We start from the raw sequence: 21,057 nt of genomic DNA, 5'->3' as shown, positions 1-21,057 counted from the left end.
GGCCTAATTTTCAGCTCAGTCCCAGTATTTATAGTTTCTCAAGTTATCAGTTGAGCTTCAGCTTGATCACTTGATGTGGGCTTTGCCTAAGATTTGATTCCCTCAAATCATTCACATCCACAGAATGTCTACAGCAAGACTTTTTTGCTTAAATCTACACAGAGAAAGTCCTGAAGAAGTATGAATGTGTAACAAACTTCACCCTGTTAAAACAAAAAGCTTTTAAACATCGATTATGATAAAGTTTGATACTTAGAAGTGGCTTGAAGACCTTCCCACACGGTTTTAGGAAACGCAGGGGTAGCAGTTAGGAGAATATGGTAATACCCCTTAAAGTAGTCATTTGCTTAATCTCAGACTGCTGTGTGTATTCATACAGGCTCAAAAAGATTTGATGATAAGTGATGATCAGAGGTGTTTGGGGCCCCACTGAGCCCTGGGGATTTCTACATATTTTAGCTGCAATTAAAAAAAAAAAAGTGAAAGAGTAACAGGATAAGAGAATTGCCTGAGGTACAGAAATGTATTCTCATAGCACAGGTTTTGCTCAAACAGAAAGTCACTAAGGATTTGTGCAGGCAGTGTTTTGTTATGCTGACTTGTCTGCTCGTGTTTTCTGCAAATTATTAGGATTTTGAAACTGGAGAAGGTAAAAGAAAGTATTTTCATACAGCTTCCTTCCTCTTTTTTTTTTTTCTGTTTCCTTCTCAAAGAAAGGGAAATTAGAGATTACACCTGTTTTTCTGAATAACTTCTGATGTTATTTTTTCCCCAGGTTCAGTCCAACATGGCAGAAGTTGGGAAAGCTTATGAGAAAGAGGCATAACTTATTTTGCTTGTGGACATACGTTTCTTTGTTTTTCCCAGATCTGTTGGCGTATCTGGTTTTACAGTATACCCAGCTTACCATTTTCTTGATTTACAGCTGGCCAGTGTAGGCTACGTAGATGGAAAGCTGGGATAAAATAGGGACCATGCACAGCTTTTTCAGGTGGCTTTGCAGACATCCCCTGGTTGCAACCTGGATGATTAGCCTGCAGGTAACTGAGAACGTGGGTATGAAATGAAAGGCTTAATTATTCTGGTTTGCAGCAGTGCTTCATTTTCCTTGCCACGTTGACGTGGAGTGTAAAGATGATTCTGAAGGTGTTCAAAATCCAAATGAAGTACTGTGAAAGCATCAAAATGAATAGATATAATTTGACCTGGCCCCACTTTGAAGTGTTTGGGTTGTTCCTCTTGGAGGGCAGAAGGCAGTAAGGAGACTATGGGGACATGTCCTTGGGTTGGGTGAGGAAGAAAAGCAATTGGAAAGGGATTATTCACCATAGAGTATTGCTCTGTGCTGCCATTCAAAGAAAACGATGGCTTTTCAAAGCAATGGCTACTTGAGTGAGGCTGGAAAGTTGTTAAGTGTGGATGCTGCTTTCTATGCATGGTTTAAGCACAGGTTAATGGTTTTATTTGTATTACTTACAGAGTATTTTACAATGTTTCTTTCTTTTTTTTTTTTTTTTCTGAAAAGGATCAGGCAATAAATATAGCAAGCAAATTGAGAGAGATTTCTCATTGAGGCATATGTACAGCTGAGGTCAGAATCACAAGGTCCTACATCAATTGCAATGGCTCGTTCAAAACAGCAGCCAGCGAAGAATCATTCATCTGCAGGTCCTTATTCACCTCTCAGTCTGAAAGAAGCTTGGTTTCCAATTTCTAATCCCCTCTTATTCATTTTTGCAGCTTCTTTGCTTTCAATTGGGATGATATTCATGTTCCCTCTTCTTGTCAGTGTATGCTGACATCCTAATGATGTTGCCAGGATTTCTTAGGGATGATTGGTGGTGGCTGGAGTGTCACAGTATCAAGGTTTTTCTCTGGCTGGAACAGATAGCCAGAACATGTTTTTACCATGTGAATATACTATTTTTAACATGAATATTATCCGCCAAATATTTATACGCTAGAGAGTCACAAACTTGTCTGGAAAAAATACCTTCTGTAAGTGGAAGAGTAATTTTTCATAATCTTCTGCTGTGGAACAATTGATGAGGATTGGTTCTGTCAGGCTTCCTGCAAGACATCAGCAGGGAGCAGTTAGGAGCTGGATGCAAATGCCTATAGCAAGGGAAGTCACAGGGGCTGTTCCCACACAAGATTAGATCCTCTCCCTCCAGCCAGCATCCTACTGTCAAGCTGATTTGGCTTTTAACCACAGGAAGGCTGAGATTCCCCAGGATAGAAAAGATGGAGGTCTGGGACTGGGCTGGCTGCTGGACTAAGCAGGGAAATGTGCAGAGCTATTACAACTTAGCAGCTGGAAAACCAAGAAGCCCCTAAAGAGCGTCTGTCTGGTTGCAACTAGAAGTGGAATCTGACTTTAGATACTGTCTGTTGTGGTAAATCCAAATGTCACATCTGTGAGAAGGATTCTGTGCTGAATCTGTGGGCACTGGAAGGCTCTTTGTTTCTTATAAAAGCAGTCTTTCCTTCCAGAAACTGCTACTTGGACTTACCTGTAATTTCAAGCTGTAACCTCCCCAGCACAGTGGATTTCTCCTTTGCCTGGATTCCCGTCAAGGGGAGTTTTCCCTTCAAAAATGAAAGGAAAACACTGCTTTTCAATGTGTGTTCCTTTTTCTCCCTGCTGTTGATTTTCATCACCCAGAGCTGTTCACCAGATCTCAGTTCTGTACTCATTTGACCATTTCTACTGTTTTCCTGTTACCTCATACGTGACTGTGGTTCTCTCCTCATCCACAGAGAGGAAAAGCAGGTCTTCTGGAAACAGGATCAGCAGCCTTTCCTTAGGATCCTGTGGAAAAGGGGTGATTAGAGACATCATGACAACACCTCAAAACGTGGAGCTGCCTGCAGCGCCTTGGTGTGCCAGCCACAGACATTGTTCTTGGTATTAGTCAGCTTGGATAAGATATCACAGGATGAGCTGCGTTGTTTATATTTTTTTAGAAATACATCAGGCACATTCCCATAACAGAATGTTTAGAAAACTCCTTCCTTCCTGTGTAATAGGAAGGGGATAGACTCCCCCTCCCAGCTTCTTTGGAAGTTGAGTGCAACTGTCTGGACAAAGTTCTCAGAAGTGGCTCTCAGAAAAAAAAACCACCCTTTTGCATTTCCTTTTGTCTGTTTAATGCTGCGGGACTTTCAGCATAGTTAACCTTATGCTACCTTTTCTGTGGCCTGCCAAAGGCACAATAACACCAGGAACAACAGTCATAATGCTGCAAAATATTTTTTTGGGGAACTACGCTTTATAGCTTTCATTTTTTTTTTTTTTTGCACCACATGAACCCTTAGTGAAACCTCAACTGGTTTGAACCTGGCCAAAGCCATCCAATATCAGAGCAGGATATGTTACCTCTGTGCAGCCAGTGGCCATTTGCACCATGGTCAGATACTGAATCCTTCCCAGGTGTTGAATTGGTCTTCCTTCCCATTTCAGAATGGTGTTGCACAAGAGATGTCTCATCAGCTCTCTTTTCTTCCACTGCTCATCACACGGCACCTTCATCAATTATTATTATTATTATTATTTTTAATGAAACAAAGGGTGATAAAAAAAAAAACTAAGTATGATGTTTATCAGGATTACAGGGTGGTAGAAATATTTAGGTTATCCAAAACAGAAGAGATAGATATGGCTGAAGTACAGTGCTACCCTACAGACTGTGCCAAGCTAGACATCGAGGGCAGCTGAGTGGATATTTAAAGACAAAGAGGGAAACCTCAATTGCACTGTTAATAAACAGCACGAGGAAGAGGGGGAAAAAAGCAAGTTGGCCTTTCTTTTCGTTCACTTTAGGAACCTGAGCTTAGAACAACGCCGAGGAAAGCTTTGGGGAGGACGTTGAACACCCTAAGCCACATCCACGCGGTGCTAGCAGCGAAATCCTGCCATCTTGTGACTCTTGTGGATGCTGCAGTATGTTTTGTGTGCATTTATAAGTCTGTGTGACAGCATGTATTGAAGGGTAAGTCTTTGTTTTTTGGCTGTAACTAAAAGGAATTGATTTATTTTTTTTTTTTTAGCAGTGTAGCAGCTACATCTATGAAGAAAAACAATCAGCAGCGTGTCAAAAAACCTCCCCTGAACTGAGAGCAACATTTGCAAGTGTTCAGTGATAAAGCGTTGTGGGTAGCAAGTTTATTTTAGCCTAGACAGAATCAACATCATTCTTGAGTAAAGTCACTGTTCAGTTTCAGCCTGTATTCTAAAGATCCCTGAAAATTCATTTCCAGAGCTGCCACTGTTTCCTATGTTCAGCCCCTTCTCTTTACATCTATTCCCCACCGACTTACCAGGAAAGAGATGTTATTGGTGGGACTGACTGAGTAGTTAGCATTTGCCATCTTGATTTGGTTCTGGAGGCACTGAATCCATTTGTCAAAGTTGGCTGAATTTTGGCAGCAAACGAGCCGGGATTCCATCATGGGCCCTGTGCAAAGACACAACGTGCCCTGGCTCTGAAGAAGGATGGCATTTGAACCCGGTGGATGAATTCTGTGACTGTCGCAGCCCCTACAGAAGCTGTCCAGCAGGCTTACCAGAAATTTCGAAGGTGTAGCTGATGGCAGTCACAACCTCCCTCAGGTGCATCCCAGCAAGAGGAACGAGACCCTGGTGTGATGGGAACGGTGTTAAAAGTCAGTTGGTAAGAATAACCAAGAATGATGTAGGAAAGTACTGTGTGTGAACTAGATCCGATTTCATCTGCCTTGCAGCCTCTTTAGTTTCTCCCCATGCTTCCCAGCCATGCCAGAAAAGATGATGTTCATATTAAGGACAAAGCAACCTTGTCCTCATTTTTTCTTTTATTTCATTACATGATGATCACTTTTCTGTGCCACCCTCTTATTCCGCTCAGCTGGATGTGGAATTTTATCATCTCCAGCGTTATACAGCTCAGTTCCTGCAGCTGGAAGTCTCTTAATTTGTCTTTTCCCCTCATGTTTAGGATCCACAGACGTGTACCAAAGCCATTGGGAGGCACTGCAGTGCTGAGGGCAGCTCTTCTGGATGTATGTCTTTTGTACCCTGTGCCTGCCCACTCCTGTACCTTTCCTAGCTCTCCTTCTCCTGTCACCTCCTGTTCTTATCACCTTCTCTTGATGCCTTCTGGTTGATGCTTAACTCTCTGGTAGGGAGCTGCACTCCCTCTCCTTGGGGAAGCAAAGCGGCTGTGATAAGAGGCCAACTAAAATTACAGAATATCATATAAATAGAAACTGGCACTTCCTCTTCAATCTCTGGAGCAGACGCTCTTCCCTATTCAAAATAAGCTGAAAAAAAAAAAAATAGAGAATTTTGAGCTACTGTCCTAGAAAATATGCCAAAGCCCCACTGAAATCAGTGAAGTGTCTGCCTTGGCTGGTGGGGCCAAAACATGTGAGCTCCATCCTGAGCCTTGCTCTTGGCACAGCACCGAGGAGGAAGCTTTCCTTTTGCCATGCATATGCTAGAGCTGTGAGCAAAGAGAGATTTGGGAAACCATGACAATGAGCGTGAATGCAAGGCACAGAGGATTCTTATGCTTTACCTCATAAACAAATGCCTTCTTTGTGTGATCCACAGAAAGAATCAGCAGGTGGAAGGAGGTCAGCATGAGGTAGCGTTCAGCCATCTCCTGTTGGAATAAGACCAGTCGCATCTCTCCTCCACAACATTTCAATTTTTTTTTTCTTTTAAAGAAGAAGGAAATTACATTTCTTCAAAGCTCTCCACTTTCCCTTCCTCTCTCCTCACGCAATATTGGCACATCACCACGTGCAGTGCTGATTGATTGACAGCTGTCTGCAGGATGACGGGGAGCTCTGCAGTGCTTAGCTGCTGGGTTGGCTTGCACTACTGCATCACACCTTGGGTGAGAACATTTAAGATTGGGCTGGACCAGGCTCCAAGCACCTGAGTTAGCTGTGGGTGTCCCTATTCATTGCAGGGAAGTGGAACCAATGACCTTCAAAGGTCCCTTCCAGCTCGAATGATTCTATGACTCTACTCTGTAATTTTATTTTGTCTTCCCAGCTAAATGAGCCTGTGCTTAAAGAGGCGTGAATCCAAGGCAAAGTTAGAACAGGTCTCAGTTCCCTCTTCTGGTTTCATCAACACCACTGTAATGGTTGTCACCCCTCAGTGCTTTCACCACTCAGCTCCAGTTCCCGTGGAGAGGGCTTGAGCGTCACACGTACAGATTTGCAACCCTCACAACGTTATCTCTTAGGGGAAAAGAATTTAAAAAAGCCTTCTGACAAAAAGGATATTTTTATCAGAATGAATGAACGAAAAGTCGTGCTGTTCAAGCAAGTGGCTATGAAATCCTTTCAGCTCTTGCTGGCACTGGTGGAATGAAAATTGAATTTAATAGCATTAATTCTTGGGGGGAGAAGGGGGAAGTCAGGGGAAATCGTGGCTTTGGTCAAGCACCGGTTTGACAGTAATTTGAGGAGGATATTTGAAATTCAAATCCAGCTCATCTTTTGTCTCCCAAGGGAAAAATCCCCTGCATATTACCACGGTCGCAGTGTGATGATGATGATTACCTCCATGTGATAACTTCTCAGAAAAACCCAGGAGGACCAAACGATCTCCCCGAGAGAAAGGATGTTCCTGCCTTCCCAGCCAGCGATGGGCTGAGCGATCAACAAGTTCAGCAGTTCTTCCTGTGTTTTTCCCCACAGCGCTTCTGCCTGGGAAAAAAAAAAGAAAAAAGACAAAATAGCGAGTATTTCTTCCCGAAATCATGCTAGGAATATCCTGTAGAGATAATCAGAAGAGAAAAAATGGAATCTAGAGTCAAGCGATGCTGATGTATAAATAAGGTAAAAGAGAGAACAGGTAATTTTGCAGTCCAGACCACAGGAGGTTTGGATGTTGACATATCTATGTGACTTGTATAGAACATTTCCTCTCTCTCAGCATGCTCTCAGCAATGGGATAAAGCACAGTCCTAGGAAACACTTCTGCACTGATGGTGGTGATGGATTTTCTTGCATGTGAATTTGTTGAGCAAAAACTGAGACAAACTGATTTCTTCCCTGGTGTACTCCATATGAATCTTTGCCTGTGTGTGCCTGCTCACACTCACCCCTTCTGTCGTTGTGGAAATTGCAGGGTCCTTAGGTTGGAGGGATCCCTCGCTCTGGCCGTCTGAAATGGACCATTTTCTGTAATGGAAGAGATTGTGGAAAGGCATAGGAAAGCATTTACGTGTGTTGTTTGAAAGAGAGAGAATAATTCATGCTCAGTCAGCAGACACACTTCTGGATTTCTGGCATGAATTTTGTGTATTTTAGAGTATTCTATTTTAAGCTGGAATACCGGCTGGGTGCAGCTCAGTGAAATCTAGGGGAAAAAAAATGCAGCAGATGCAGAATTGGAAAACAGGCATGTCAAAGGAATAGCGAAGCTGAAGCTATAATGAAAATACTGTCAAAGATCCCTTTACTTTAAGCAAGTATCATGGCCTAAAATTCATCAGAGCATTTAGACTCCCAGTTTTCCCCTGGCATTGAGTGGGAAGGACTTGCAGAGATGATGAGGGCACTCTGTGCACCTGCCTTAATAGATAGGGAAAGCATAACTGCAGTTCCTGGTGAAATTATGGAAGGAAATGCAGCTCAGTGCAGATATAAAAGACCACAAGAAAGAGGAGGGGAAACGTATTTTCTTTTAGTTTGTGGTAGGTAAGGAGGTACAGACAACGGACTCATCTGCGTTGGGGGTTAGCTGAGGGGGAGAAACCATGGCTTATTTGGGATGTTGCTGAACCTTCATGACTGGAGGTTCAGGGCATCTGCCAAACAAGATGTGGGAAGGGCTGAGGCTGCTGATGGCTCTGAGCCTCCTGCCAGGCCTGCAGGCTGACCCTGCCTGTGTGATGGGGTCCAAAACCACCTGCTTCCAACAGAGCACGAGCCGAGGGGGTGGTGGTGATTGCCCCCAGTAGAAGGGTTACCTCCATGGCAGGAGGAGATGAGGCTGTGTCACCTAACGGGGCCTATTAAGGAGAAGTAAGCAGGCTCTGTTTAGGAGAAGTATCTGACATTTAACATTACTGTAAATTCTGGCTAGAAAAGGGGAAGAAGAGAAAGCTCTCAAGCGAGTCACATTTAGCAAGCAAAAACAGCCACTGGGTCACAGTTGCCAGCAAGAAATGCCTTTCTGTCTGCGCAAAGACCATCAGTGTTTCTCACCCCTCTGCTCCCTACCTGGTCCTGCCCGTCTTCAACAGCTCCACCTCATCCTGGCTTTCTCCCACAGAACCAGCATGCCTGGCTCTCAGGCTGCAGCATCCCATGCTGGCTCAGCGGCCGCCTCGTCCTCCAGCACTGTCTTCAAAGCGATGCTGCAGCGCAGGGATGGCATGAATGGCAGGCAGGGTGAGCGAGGGAAGGAAGCACGCATGCAACTCGCTGTTCATTTAAATTCTTCTTAGCTTAGAAGTGGCAGCACCCGAGATGTGAAAGCATTTCCTGTGGGTTTTAAAGCTCTCTCCCCACTTCTTGTCTCCTAGGTCCCCCAGGCGTCACTGCTTCCTTCAGAGCTGATGGCCCGATGCGATAAGCGTGTGCTGCTGTGTAGCTGTCACCTCAGCCAAATGAAAACCGAAAGAGGTTCTTAATGAAATGAGGTTAAATGTGCGAGGAACATCTGGTGAGGGAGGAGCTGGCTGCGCAGCTGGCGACGAGCTATGGGGAGCTGCAGGACCAGCTGAGGGGGTTCCGCGTTAAGCCTTGGGTTTGGTCTATCAGCAGCTCTCCTTGCCTCTTTTTAAAAGGGCTTTATTAAGTGTTTTGGGCTGCAGTGTCAGATCAGCATTGCTTTTGGAAGGATGGGGTTTGGCATGTCTCGTTTTCTCTAACTTCTCCGTTGGCTGACTGATGGAAGCATTGCTTTCTGCAGAAATATTAGCACTCACACTTGCTGGTTTTCTTAGCTGAGGTTGATACCCGTCTGTTTCTACCAGGTGAAAAAGAGCATAACATGCACAGCGCATAAAGCTTAACTTTTATTTTCTTTCTGTCTCTCTGAAGTTGTGAAAAGCCTCTTGCTCTGTGACCCAGTGTGGTTATCTGTGGTGATCAAACTGTTGCACGTGCAGTATGGTTAGGACAGCTCGCTGACTGCCTCTTGTAGGCAGCAAGGCATTCTTTCTTCTGAAGCAGCTGAGCTCCTGGGGACAGGCCTGCAGCTTTGGCAGGGCTGTACCTGAAGTGCCCGGTGCTGTCTGTGTGTGGCCTCAGGTACCTTCCTGTGCACGACCTGGTGCTAAGCTTCCGAGGTTGCTTCTGGCCCAGGTCTGCAGCATCCTCATTGTAAAGAAGCACAAAGCGGCAGAGCGTCTTCAAAGGCAACACGTTCTGTCCCTTGAGGCACTTGGTGAAGATCTCGAGAACCAGATCTGGAAGAGATCTGCAGTTACGAGGTGGACAGATGGCAACGTGCACCCCAAACTCATCATATTACTCCTAAAAATAATAATTTTTTTAGAAAGGAACCACTTATTTCTAACGTGATCACAGCTTTCCTGCGTCTGCACTGCGTAGAATTTTCACTGCCTTTTGTATGAGCAACAAACTCAGCAGCAAGATCTCTTTATTCTGTATTTTGGAGCTACAAATGGTATCAACAGGAGGCTTTCCTCTGCCAAGCAGTGTTGTGATGTGATTGCTTGTTACTGACTGCCCTGTGACTCCTTTGCTTACCAAGACTCTCGTAGATGATGCTGGGGATGATGTCTCTCAAGACTTTGCAGTTGGTGTGCAGTGCAGGGTTTGCATTCATCTCCAGAAGCCAGACCTAGGAAAGGTGAACAGCCATCAGGAAAACAGGCTGGATCTCCTCAGAGCTGCAGTGATGCCATTTTATTGACTTAGTGAGCAGCTGGAAGTGCAGGAATGCTAATAAATCCCAACATGATCCTCTAGCACAGAGTGCAGGTAAGACAGCATCTTCACAAGGACTGGAGGAATCATTACATTTCATTACTTTAGAGTAACACCACACATTATTTTATGTTTCTAGCCGATATTCAGGTTAAACTCCTGCTCTGTGGGTGTACTAAGGCACTGTTTTGTCTCTTATCACACCAATTTCTATAGCGGTTTCAAGGTTTTTAAATAACGTGAAAGGAAGTTACAAGGAATCTAGTAATCATGTCTTTGATTTGAGGTGGACATGGGGTCAAGACCAAGCAAACACAGCACCAAGCTCTCAATTAACCCCTGGCCTTTGATTTCCTGGATAAACTTTGGTGTTAGGTAGAAGCCATAGAAGATATTTGCACACCTCTCCCAATTTCAGCTCGAGTTCTCTTTGACACACTGAAGTCTGCAGCTCTGAGCTGTGCCACGCGATGGTCCAGTTGCAAGTCTGCATGAAAGCAAACAGTTGAACTCAATGCAATTCTGTTCACTGTTTCTTTTTCCTGCCACGAGAGAAAAACTCATCTGTTTGCTTCCTGCCTTTACCATATGGTGCTGCATCTTGCAAAGACGACGTATAGGAACTATTTGATGTTTTTTTTCAGGAAGGATGTTTAATCATTCAACAGCCCCGGGTGAATTTTACTCTCTTTTAATTGATGTTTAAAAACATACACACTGCGGTCGTGCTTTTTTGTTGTTTTTCTTTTCCTGAAGCAGCAGTGAGTTTGCCTGCAAGTAACTGAGAGATGTGGGTGGTAGGTTTTGGCAACACGATAGCTTTCACTTTTGCACTTCATTTTGCTGCAAATAAAATGCAACAAGAATTTTCACATTCCTTTCAGTACCATATTTCAGAGAAGGTTTGTAAGTGAGGGTGCTGAAATGTCTGTGGGTTTTGCTTCTTTCCAGAGAGAAACTGCTGAGAAATAACCTGCTCTGCAGATGCCAACAGAGGGCACCTACGTCACGTTTATTTTTCTTGGCAAACTCTCTTATTTCTGAGCAAATTTCCTTTTTCCTATTAAAAGTTCGTAAGGTTTTCTGCTGACAGACAAACTCAATGAACCTTTGTAATTGTCTTGACTGGGTTTTGGTTTCTTCTCCTTCAAAACAAACATCTATTATACTGTCTGTCTCCTACACTCCCTATTATTGTACCAGTGTGTGTCACAGTTGTTTAAAATGCCCTTAACCTCTTTTGTTCTGTTTCAGGAAGAACATAAAGTCAAGATCCAGCATATCATGTCATTCATGCGGATTTCGTGTAGAATTTGAGCAGCTGAGCCTCCTCCCTGCATCTGGTATGTAGCCAATGGGGTTCTGTGTTCTCTGGTTTTTGTCAGATTTCTCATGCTGATGACCTGCAGTGGCACTCCCAGCTCTGCAGCATCCGTGTGGCATCTCATAACGCTGGGGTGAGGGAGAAGCTGTGTCATTCCAATCAAAGGGACCATCCCTACTTTCACAAGGGTTATCTTGTTTTATATACACCTGCCACAAATTGGCAAATGGCTTATCTGCGTTCAGCCTGTTCTCTGGTGATAGATAGCTGAGTCCCTTTATGGCTGATAAAAAATTTAGGCATCTATCTTCCCAGCATTCCTTTGCAGAGCCCTTTTGCACAGCTGATGCAATGCTTTCTGAAGGCAGGTTCCTTGGGCACTTAAATGGCTGTGTCCTAAGCTGTGTATTAACTTTGGCATTTACAGTACAGAAAGCCCCAGAAACCAGAAAAGGAGGGGGTTAAAAAAAAAAAAAGTAACAGTAAAACCACATCCATCATTTATGTTCTCTTTCCTCCTCTTCTCATCCTGCACATGAAGTTTGCAAAGCTCTGCTGAAAGCTGTGGTTTCTCTGCATGCTCTGCTTTTGTGGTCCATGCTCCTAAGAACTGAGAGGCAGGAAAACACCTTCAAGAACTAGATTGGGATGCTTCAGGGCCTTCAGAAATGGTCAGGAGTGATACTGGGGGCATTTTTATCTCAGGAAAATAAAGCAGAGGGAATAGCATGATGAGGCATAGAACCAAACGCAAGGCTGTGTTAAATCAATGCAAAGCAAATTCTACACGTGTCATCAAATGGGATGGCAGTCCCAACTGACCACATCACCACTAAGCGTCCTGAAATCCTCATCATGTTTTTAGAAAACACTTGTCAGGAAACACATTTTGTTTTTCTCTCCGTATGTAAAATGCATGGGGATGTAATGGTCTTTAATTACTGAAGTTTTGAACTGGCCAGGTAGGGATTGCCACAATAGAGTGATATTGGATCTTCCATTCTACTTCAAGTTTGCACAGCCAGTGCTTTGCATGCCAACATTGCAAAAGACAATTGCTTCTGAAATTTGAGAAGCACCAGTTTCTGTGTCTTTCCCATTTGCTCCCCATTGCCATTGACTTCCCCATACAAAGGAGGCCATTGTCTGGGTGCCTTGCCCAGTGCTGCATACATTAATTCCATTCTTTCACTGGGTTTGCTGTTCCCACTGCACTTTGCTGGAATAAGTTTGAGTTCCTTAATGCTTTAGCAACAGCAAAATCTGCCAGATGGCTTTCTGTTATGCTTAGACCAGGTGGTTTTGAAGGACTGCCTGCACTGAAAGCAGTCCAATCACTGTACTTAACATTTCCCTTTCTTCTGGCTTTCCTTCCCTGCATTTCGTTCACTCTTCAAGAGGTGTGAGCTGTAATTCTATAGCAGGTTTTATAGCCTTGACGGGCTAACCTATTGCTAAATGGTAAACCTACAGTGAATGTGGAGGTGCTGATGCTGACATCTGAATCGATAATGACTGATTCTGCAGGGTGGGGATGGCAAATTCCTTCTTGGATTCTCAGCTTGTGTAAATCAGTATTCTTCACGTGGCGTTAGAGGCATTACAAACTGATTTATGCTGGCTGATTATCTGTCATGTTTGGTTTCTAGAGTGAAAAATATTGAATGGCATTAAAATTCCCTTACTTTCACTGTGAACTGAGTAGATATGAAGATTCCTGTATTTTTCACTACTCCACTTTCCTGTGAAAATTCTGCACAGAGACGTTTCTGCTGCAGTTAAAGATTTTTCTTCCCCTCTTGAGCTGTCATTGCCAGGGTTTCTTTGTGCAGGCTGCATAGGTGCCATATCTGGATGTTGGACAATAGAACTGGAGAAAGAAACGAATCCTGCCCTTCGTGGCTGGCTGAGTGGATGCTCTGTTTAATTCCTAGTGCCAGAGTCGATGTTAACCATCCTACATTGCTGGCATTAGACATCTGGCCAATATCATACTTAGTATTTGGCAATATTTTATTCATACCTTAAAGTTTTCATCAATCAAAAAGTCGCAGCCAATGAGATCAAAGTAGCCCAGTTTACGATCCAGTTTGTGCTTGGCTGCCAGGAAGCACTGCAACATGATCTGCTGCATCCTTTTCTGAAAGATAGGGATCAGGGGTAACTAATCATTGTCAATGCCAAGGATACAGGGGTCACCACAAGTCATTGCTCTCCTCTTGGCTTAGGGACACTTTTTCTTCCCCTCTAGACTTGGATGGAGGCTGTATTTTGGAAACTGTACATCTATCCACTTTGAGTTGAAGGAAGCCTCCTCCCTTTATCAGGGCTTTACCCATTTTATTAACTACTGAAATTAAACTCTGTCTTGACTTCTGTTTATCATCTGCAGGCAAACAGTTACCATGGGACTATGGATGCCTTCTCACTTGGTACATATGTTTCCTTGGGGACTCCCCTGAACTGGAGGTTTTTGTCCCTATTCCCATAACCCTAATTAGGCTAGGCAGACAAGCACACCACGAACTTGCTTGCACTCACAGTAAACACAGTGAAAACCCAGTCCTGTGGGAGGCCATTGGTTTTCCCAAACTTCTCATTAATGTAGCTGTTGAAGTGCTCCATCTGCCAAACTGTCTCATCCTTCAGCTGGCTGTAGAGGGAGTTCTTCTTCTGCACGTACTGCAAGGTGGGGAGCAGAGTGAGGGGAGGATTAAAGAGTAACAGGAAACATGCATGGCAGGCGTCCCTCTATCCTGCTCTGCTCCAGGGATGGAGCTGGGGAGAGCCTGGATCACGTTATTGATGGGAGGGAAGCAGCAGCAGACCTAACCCTGAGCAGGTGCCTATTCCTGTCTCATTAACCCCTAGGTCAGCTGGAACTTATCACTGCTGGGGTAGGAAGGGAACGGGGGCAGAATCAACTGTGACTTGAAGCCTGGCCCCTTACCAACTGCTCCTGTAGATTTTGTTTCCCTCCTCCCAGATAATTCATGTTCTGCTGATAAACACCTGTCCTTTGTTTAATATTGCTTGTGCCATGGGATCCTACCCGAGCACCTGAATTCCCATGTGGATAGCTCTCTACCTGAGCAAACAAACTATTCCAGGAAAACAAGCAGCATACTGATAATAGCATATATTGCAGGAAGCAACTCTAATCTGCTGTGCTGAACTGTACTTGTACAGGAACCATAAAACTCCAACAAGAATTGAAGTGGGCTTGTCTGAAGCATATCTTACCCTTAGATGTATTTTGCCAGTTCCTAAACACAGCAATATACTGGGAGAGGGGCTTTAAGAGCAAACCATTTTTCTGTCTAAGTACTGGAGAGCCTCACAGGAAGGCAAAAAAAAAACTCAGGTAGATTTAAATAAGAAAGGCTTCCTAAGAAGTAGGATGGGAATATAAGCCAGAACAGTTTTGTTGCATAGACCTCGTTTGAGAAGGAAGGAAAGCCAAGGCAGAGATTTAAGAATGCATCTCCACCTTACACCATTATGATTATCACATTTAGCACAGCGGGAGCATCCAAATCTTTAGCCAAGACTAAGGTTGGTTTGTTCTAGGTAGGCCACAGTCAAAGGCTTCTCCTAAGAGATTCAAAGTCTACGAGAGAATATCGGAGGAAAAATGGTCCAGGGACAGAAATGGTCAGCATAAGGAGAGAATTGGTTCATTGCAGAGAGTGAACCCCCTCCAGTAGGAGGCTGCCATGGTACCATGCCTGACCATAAGCCCACCTCCATTTCTTGGATGCATGGATTTTGCCTACACGAAGCATATTTTCAGCCTTTCAGAAGTCTCTTTTGCGTCCCTTCCTTGTCAACTCCTCTGCTCTTCTTCTGAGCTAAATGCACTGAGTTTTTACCTGGTTGGTGAGATGAACGGTCAGATCATCAGATGTGGCATCATAATTGCCACAGGTCAGCCGGACGTAGCCCTGGGCAAAAAACAACACATATGGTGCTGTGCAGGCAATGAGGAGGTAGGAACGGACGTCAAACTTCTTCCCTTCCAGGAGCAGAGGTTGGTCAATGTACCTGTGAGGGTGTCAAGACATGTCACCAACAGGCAGCTGTAACACACAGCAACTCAAAGCTCACACAAAACCCTGCAGCCAGTTGGTTTTGCGCCATAGAACAAAGCTGTTTGTCCTTCTTTCAGGTGCAGACGGAGCCCAGAGGAACAACCAGAAGTGCTGGGAATGGACTAGAGGCATAGTGCTGAGTCTTTGGAGTGCAAGGTAATGAAAGATTTACTAATATTTACTTGGGAATATACATAGTTTGTCAGAATGCAAAGAGCCCTTCGCGTGGCGCCGTTGCTTTTATGGCCACAGCAACGTCATGCTCTACAAAGAAGAACCTGGATGGTTCTTCCATTCCTGCAAGGAACACAAAAGCAAACAATCCAAATCCAGTGTTTTAATGACTGCTAGCCACTGATGGAGGTCGAGGCTTCCATAGCAATGGGGCAGATTTCGGAAGATATTTGAGAGGTTTGATTAAGTTGTGCGGAATAGATTGGCCAGCTGCACGGTTTGTAAAACGCCTGCGTTGTCTGAGAAGGTGGGACAGTACCTAGTTTAAATAACTTTGCACAAGGCTTTTGTCATGCATGGAACAGTAGCACCTGGCCTTTTGAAGTCACGCTTAAATTTCCAGACAAAGGTAAACAAATCTTTCTGATGGCACAGATCCACCCTGAAAGGACTGGAGTGTGGATACAAGACAGACTAACCAGAGAAATAGAGAGTTTAGTCTCCCACTAAACAAAATCTTATAGGTTGATGATGTGGTGTAAACACATGAAATGCCTATGGAACAATATAATACACTGAGGCTTAATGGCTTAATTAAGCACACTACTCATACATTGCCAGGCTTCAATGTCTACCTTTGCACTATTCTTGTATGGGAAGCCCCACAGGGCACCCTCTTACGGGGTAGGTCTCCCTCAGAGCTGTAGAGCTTGGCTTGCAGGGTGGTGACAGCTTCGGGATTTTTCAGCAGGAAAATTCCTCGCCCTTGGTTAGAGCAACTTGGTTTGCAGATCCACATCTCTTCTTCTGCAGAGAGAATGAGTCTGTGACAGCAGTGTGTGGGGTGTGAAACGCTGGTGTTCCAGTTAGAGGGCTTTGTATGCACGTCATCAATAGACACAGACCAGGGAGTATTGCTCTGTAGACACTCATGAACTTAGAGGGACATACAGCTATTTCAGCTGGTTGCTTCCTTGATTAAGTCAACTCACCTTTGCAAAGCTCAAAAAAGGCATTTCTCTCTTCTTTTAAATCCAAGCGAAAAGATTCTGGAAAGAATTCTTCCATCTTCAATAACCTACGAAAGAGCCGAATACAAGCTGAAAACCCTGTCCGACACATTCGTTCCTCTGGGGAAATGATTTTTCGAGACAATAAGAAAAAATACTTTGTGCCCTCTTTTTTAAGCGCTCTCACTTTTGCTTGGCGTGTGCTCAAGGTGCAACGATGTGAGAGTTCTTACTTGGGATTAGGGCTCCTGCTGATCTTTTTCATCACTCGCTCTTGCTCTCGCAGGCAGGATAAAAGCCCAGTCTTGCTGGTGAGGACACTGTTGTTGGGAATCTGGTAGAGCAGCTGTTCGCCTGTTTGAGGAGGAAAGAAAGCTTGCCCTCGTTGTCTCATGCAGCAGAACCTGGAGGATGATGCTGATCTGGGAGCTGCTGACTCTCACCAATTTACTTGAAGGCAGTAGCAGGGGGTGCCTGTGTATGTGGGGCACTCTATGTATGTATGCAAAATCTTGACCAGGCTGGTGAGGTGCCAGCTGCTGCTGTGCTGCAGAACAGTGTCAGTCCTATTGCTGCCTGCGAGCTCCAACCCACAGAGGGAGGGCTGCATTTCAAAAGTGATTAGGATGCTTTGTGCGCAGTTCGTTTCAATGGTATCTTTTCTCCCCAAGCCATTCTCTTGTCTAAAACCCTTTCTTTAATCACCATGGCAATCCAGCTCCAATATCCCCACTGAGGTCTGCCAAGAAGTTGAGGTTACCTGTTTCTCCTACCCCGCAGGTGACCTCTGCCCTGGGAGCCACAAGTCCAGCATTCTCTCATTTTTCCCACTGCCCTCTCCCACTCGAGGCCCACTGGCACCTCTACCTTCTTTGAAATGGTAATAGGTCTCTCGGCACTTGATCTCACACCATTTCAGTGCGTAATCCTGTCTTCTGTTGTCATAGATACGCTGCCAGCCTCTGCTCTGGCAATAGATGCTCACACTGCGTATGGAAAACAAAACAGCAAAATAGCCTCCTTCCCAGCAATGAAGTTAGCTCACATCCCCCAGACTCCTAACAATTTCCCTGGGAGTTTGACCTAACACCTCCAAGAACCCCCGGGGGGGGGGGGGGGAATAAGGTGGGAAACATTAATTAAAGTGGCTGCAAGTGGACCTGCTGCTCTGAACTCATGACTGAGGGTGCTCAGGATGCTGTAATTCTGCAGCGTTAATGAGAACTTGTAACTTCTCAGCAGGGTTGTTTCAATTAGGATGCAAGTGGTACCCATGGAATAGGAACGTTGAGCATTATGGTCCGGTGTCATTAAGGAGCCTCTCTGCTGAGTGCAGGAAGAGATGACAGATAGCAATAGGAAAAGCCATTTGTAGGCAAAGCTTGGAAACGTAGCAAGGAGTGTGTTGCTTACAGTAGAGATTCTGTGGTGCTTGCTGGTGGCAGCATCTAGAGAAGAATGTCAATATACTGGAAAGAAGTCGGGAAGTAAAAGATGGAACTTTTGATCTGGCTATTTTTCTTGGGCATAAATGTCGTCTTATTTTTGCTTTTAGTGCATTTAGTGCAACGAAAGGTTGATCAAATGCAGTGGTGCCTAGAGCTTGCTGTGATGCTGGCAGATTTGCTATGTGGAACCCGAAGAGAGAACTCTCATTAAATAATTAGTATTCAGTTTCTTGCTTAAAGGTAACAGTTAGCTATTTTACTACTACTACTTTACTACTCCACTACAATGGAAGTTGGTCTTCCATTAAGGACTTTCCATTTGAATTGTTCTTAAACTAGTCTTTGAATGTGTCATTCTGACAATACGTAAAGTCAAAAGGAAATGTTTCTATGCCGATGGCTGATGCAGTGCAATTTCATGTGTGGTCATACATTGCTGAGGACCTACTTACAGTCCTGCTCCATTAGATCCACTGATATAAAAATATGGTCCCGATGCCATTGGCACTTCTCGTATCAGTTCTTCTGGCTGCTTTTCTTGAGGGTTTGCCTCGCCACACATTCTGTTCTCACGAGGCCTGGCTTTGTCAAGCTTCACTTCAGAGGTAGGAGAAATATTTCCACGGGGTTTACCTGAAAAAGGTATAAATTGTGTGCAAGAATGCTGTAAGCTTGTGGCCAGCACTTTGGCCAGGTGTAGAAAACGCAGCCCTCTTGATCTCGGTATCAACTCAGACCTTGGCTGGAAGACTTGGAACAACTAATGGTTAAAAATGAGGGCACAGGATTTACCTCTGTCAGCTGATAAGGACGGTGCCTGCTGTTGGGGACAGCCCTGTCGCGTGGCTCTGGTGTTTCTCTTCCTCTTGGGTGGCACAGAGGCCATTGCAGAGCGCGGGCTGCAAGAGGAAAGATCCTGGTCTGCAGATGGGAACTGTGTGAGGTGTCCTTGACTTTGCTTTGCTGAGCCATTTCCCCATGTCTGGCAGTTTTTTTTTTTTCCCCTTATTTTGTTATTGATGTTAGCTGGGAATGTGCTGTCTCCAGCTTGAGCCTACAGCTTTTGGGTGGCTTTGAGCTGCAGGCTCAGGCTGTGGGTGCAACTTGCAGCTCTGGGGCTCAGTGTTCAGCTCTGGGATAAATGACAGGAAGCTCGGAAGCTTGAAAACCCATTTCTTGGTCTTTGCAATTGATGTGAAAACAGCAAATGTGCTGTTCCTTATGGAGACAAAAGCCAAAACCCAGGAAAGTTGTTGGATACGGGGTTGGCAACAAGTTTGATACAAGGACAAATGTAAAAAGTGCTGCACGGAGATCAGGGAGCCGTTCTGCACAGCCACACCTTGCTACTTTTCAGCCCTTTCCTACAGGGGCCAAACCCACACCCTGTGCTAACAAAAATAATGGAAATTCTAACCTGCGCTCAGCTGTTTCTAAATATTTTAGGAGAGCTTTAATTGCTCCCTGTCCTTTCTTCAGCTTGGAGGACGTGCACTTGACTTCTGGACGGGTCGTAAGCAGCTTGGGAAGCACAAAAGCATCCTGGGATGGAGCAGGTTCTGGAGTGGAGTGCAGGTGGCCTGTAGGCATTGATGGAGGGGTGGTGGGGCCCCATGGGCAGCTCAGACACCCACGTTGCTCTGCCATCTCGCAGCCTTCGGTGCTGCAAACACAGCCCAGCTCCTAGCAACAGCTGCCTGGTGAGGGGTTCTGCTGCTGGAATGCCTGGAGGGTTCTACAAATATGGGAGTCGGCGCGGTGCAGCATGTGCTGTTTAATTTGTCAGGACTTAAATCAAATTATCAAAGCTGCCAGCAGGGCGAAATCAGTGCTCTAAATCCTCCTAAGGCCTTTTGCTTCCGTAGCAAATCCTTCTGCAAACTTCTAAAGAGCATCCTGGAGGCAAAACGCTGACATTTCTCCCCAAGGACTGCCAAGAATTGGTCACTGATTCCCTGTGGAAGTTGTACCCTGTCACCGAGCTGCAGCCTCCAGTAAGTGGGGATTAATGGGATGCAAAGGGAAGGAGGAAGAGAGAAAGGCAGGAAGAGAGTATTCCTGCAGTCCCACATCATCTCACAAAACTCTGCATGTTTCAAGGAGTCTGGGAATGCTGGGATAAGTAAAGAAAAGCAACAATTCTGTGGTTTTGGCTCCTTCTCCGAGTCCTAACCAAACGCAGTTGCTGGTTTTATGATGAAACGACCCGTTTTTGTGACTTTGGCAAACTCCTGTTACCACAGGAGTCCCTCCTCCCTTACGTTTTTGTTTTTATTAAATTGTGAATTGTCTGAGTGCAGTGAAAAGTGGCTGACACAATGGGACCCTTGATTTTTTTTTTGGGGGGTGGGGGCAGCTGCTGTGTGCCACCAACCCAGCAATGATAACAGCGTTTGGCACTTGCAGAGCCTCAGCTAATAGCAGCGAGACAGAAAGGCCAATTTAAGCAGCCTGAAACTCCTCTATGCCCTTTAGATGTAGGAGCAAAGAATAACTGCTTGTTGTGACCTCAGCTAGAGTAGGGTTGGCACCAGCAGACAGAGCCACGCAAGGTCTGCAGTGAATGCAGACAACAGCTCTGCTCTTGGGCTCCACGGAACAGCAATGCCACAAAAAGCAAAAATCCAAGAGAGAGGCAAGAAAAAAAAGTACATAAGGATACTTATATCCCCTTGCCTCAGTAAGAAAGGGGTGAATAAGGGTGAAAGGCTGGCAGGTGGGGTTTGGCTCAGTGTCAGCCCCTCTCCAGGCAGTGTGAATACACTGGCACTCGTCCTGGTGTCACTGCGACCTTTGGGAACGTTCTCTCTATTTTTCCTGCTCATGCACACAATGCCTCTGGAACTCCTGCAGAGCAGGGCAGGGTCCTGTCCTGGCTGTCTCTTCCCCCTTCCTGTATTCCTTCTGGCATCTAACCCAGCTCAGTCACCCAGGGAGCAATGTGCAGCAGGAGGGTGGACGTGTTGCAATGCTTCCAACCATCGTTACACCCTCTAGGAAATGTTGCCTCATTGTTGGAGGGGAGAGGCTGCAGTGAAGGAGGCACTGAACGAAGAGGTTATAACCAGAGGAACCTGAAGGATTTATTTATACTCTGTATTTTGTGA

At 45.1% G+C, this 21,057-nt stretch overlaps 2 protein-coding genes and 1 long non-coding RNA gene across 13 annotated transcripts in view; 1 reads left to right on the top strand and 2 right to left on the bottom strand.

The window, feature by feature from the left end:
• Nucleotides 1–1,493: 1,493 nt before the first annotated feature.
• LOC116242517 (putative pleckstrin homology domain-containing family N member 1) lies at nt 1,494–8,598 on the bottom strand. Its single transcript, XM_031613305.2, has 11 exons — nt 8,227–8,598; nt 7,104–7,182; nt 6,559–6,705; nt 5,559–5,645; nt 4,567–4,639; nt 4,321–4,457; nt 3,380–3,526; nt 2,726–2,812; nt 2,514–2,589; nt 1,994–2,070; nt 1,494–1,878 (listed from the first exon to the last, which is right to left on the bottom strand). The coding sequence occupies exons 1-11, from the start codon at nt 8,313–8,315 to the stop codon at nt 1,804–1,806; spliced, it is 1,074 nt and encodes a 357-aa protein (XP_031469165.1). The 5' UTR covers nt 8,316–8,598; the 3' UTR covers nt 1,494–1,803.
• The window catches only part of LOC116242521 (uncharacterized), a 51,718-nt gene continuing 34,193 nt past the window's right edge, over nt 3,533–21,057 (top strand). For 8 of the 11 annotated variants that reach the window (XR_016459388.1, XR_016459387.1, XR_016459383.1 and 5 more), the window contains exons 1-3: nt 9,728–9,957; nt 11,158–11,246; nt 15,396–15,474. This is a non-coding gene — a long non-coding RNA (uncharacterized LOC116242521). The other 3 variants (XR_016459381.1, XR_016459379.1, XR_016459382.1) reach the window with 3 other exon arrangements.
• TTLL10 (tubulin tyrosine ligase like 10) lies at nt 9,008–19,937 on the bottom strand. The gene is made up of 12 exons (XM_031613303.2): nt 19,368–19,937; nt 18,743–18,849; nt 18,403–18,583; nt 17,370–17,488; nt 16,736–16,856; nt 16,485–16,570; nt 16,128–16,299; nt 15,100–15,271; nt 13,769–13,909; nt 13,251–13,367; nt 9,724–9,817; nt 9,008–9,419 (listed from the first exon to the last, which is right to left on the bottom strand). The coding sequence occupies exons 1-12, from the start codon at nt 19,595–19,597 to the stop codon at nt 9,100–9,102; spliced, it is 1,860 nt and encodes a 619-aa protein (XP_031469163.1). The 5' UTR covers nt 19,598–19,937; the 3' UTR covers nt 9,008–9,099.

The sequence above is a fragment of the Phasianus colchicus genome, chromosome 22 (assembly GCF_987193195.1).
Source record: "Phasianus colchicus chromosome 22, bPhaCol1.hap1.1, whole genome shotgun sequence".
NCBI classification, from domain to species: domain Eukaryota; kingdom Metazoa; phylum Chordata; class Aves; order Galliformes; family Phasianidae; genus Phasianus; species Phasianus colchicus.
Note: the sequence above shows the minus strand (reverse complement) of the source record. Positions and strands in the feature narration are given on the sequence as shown.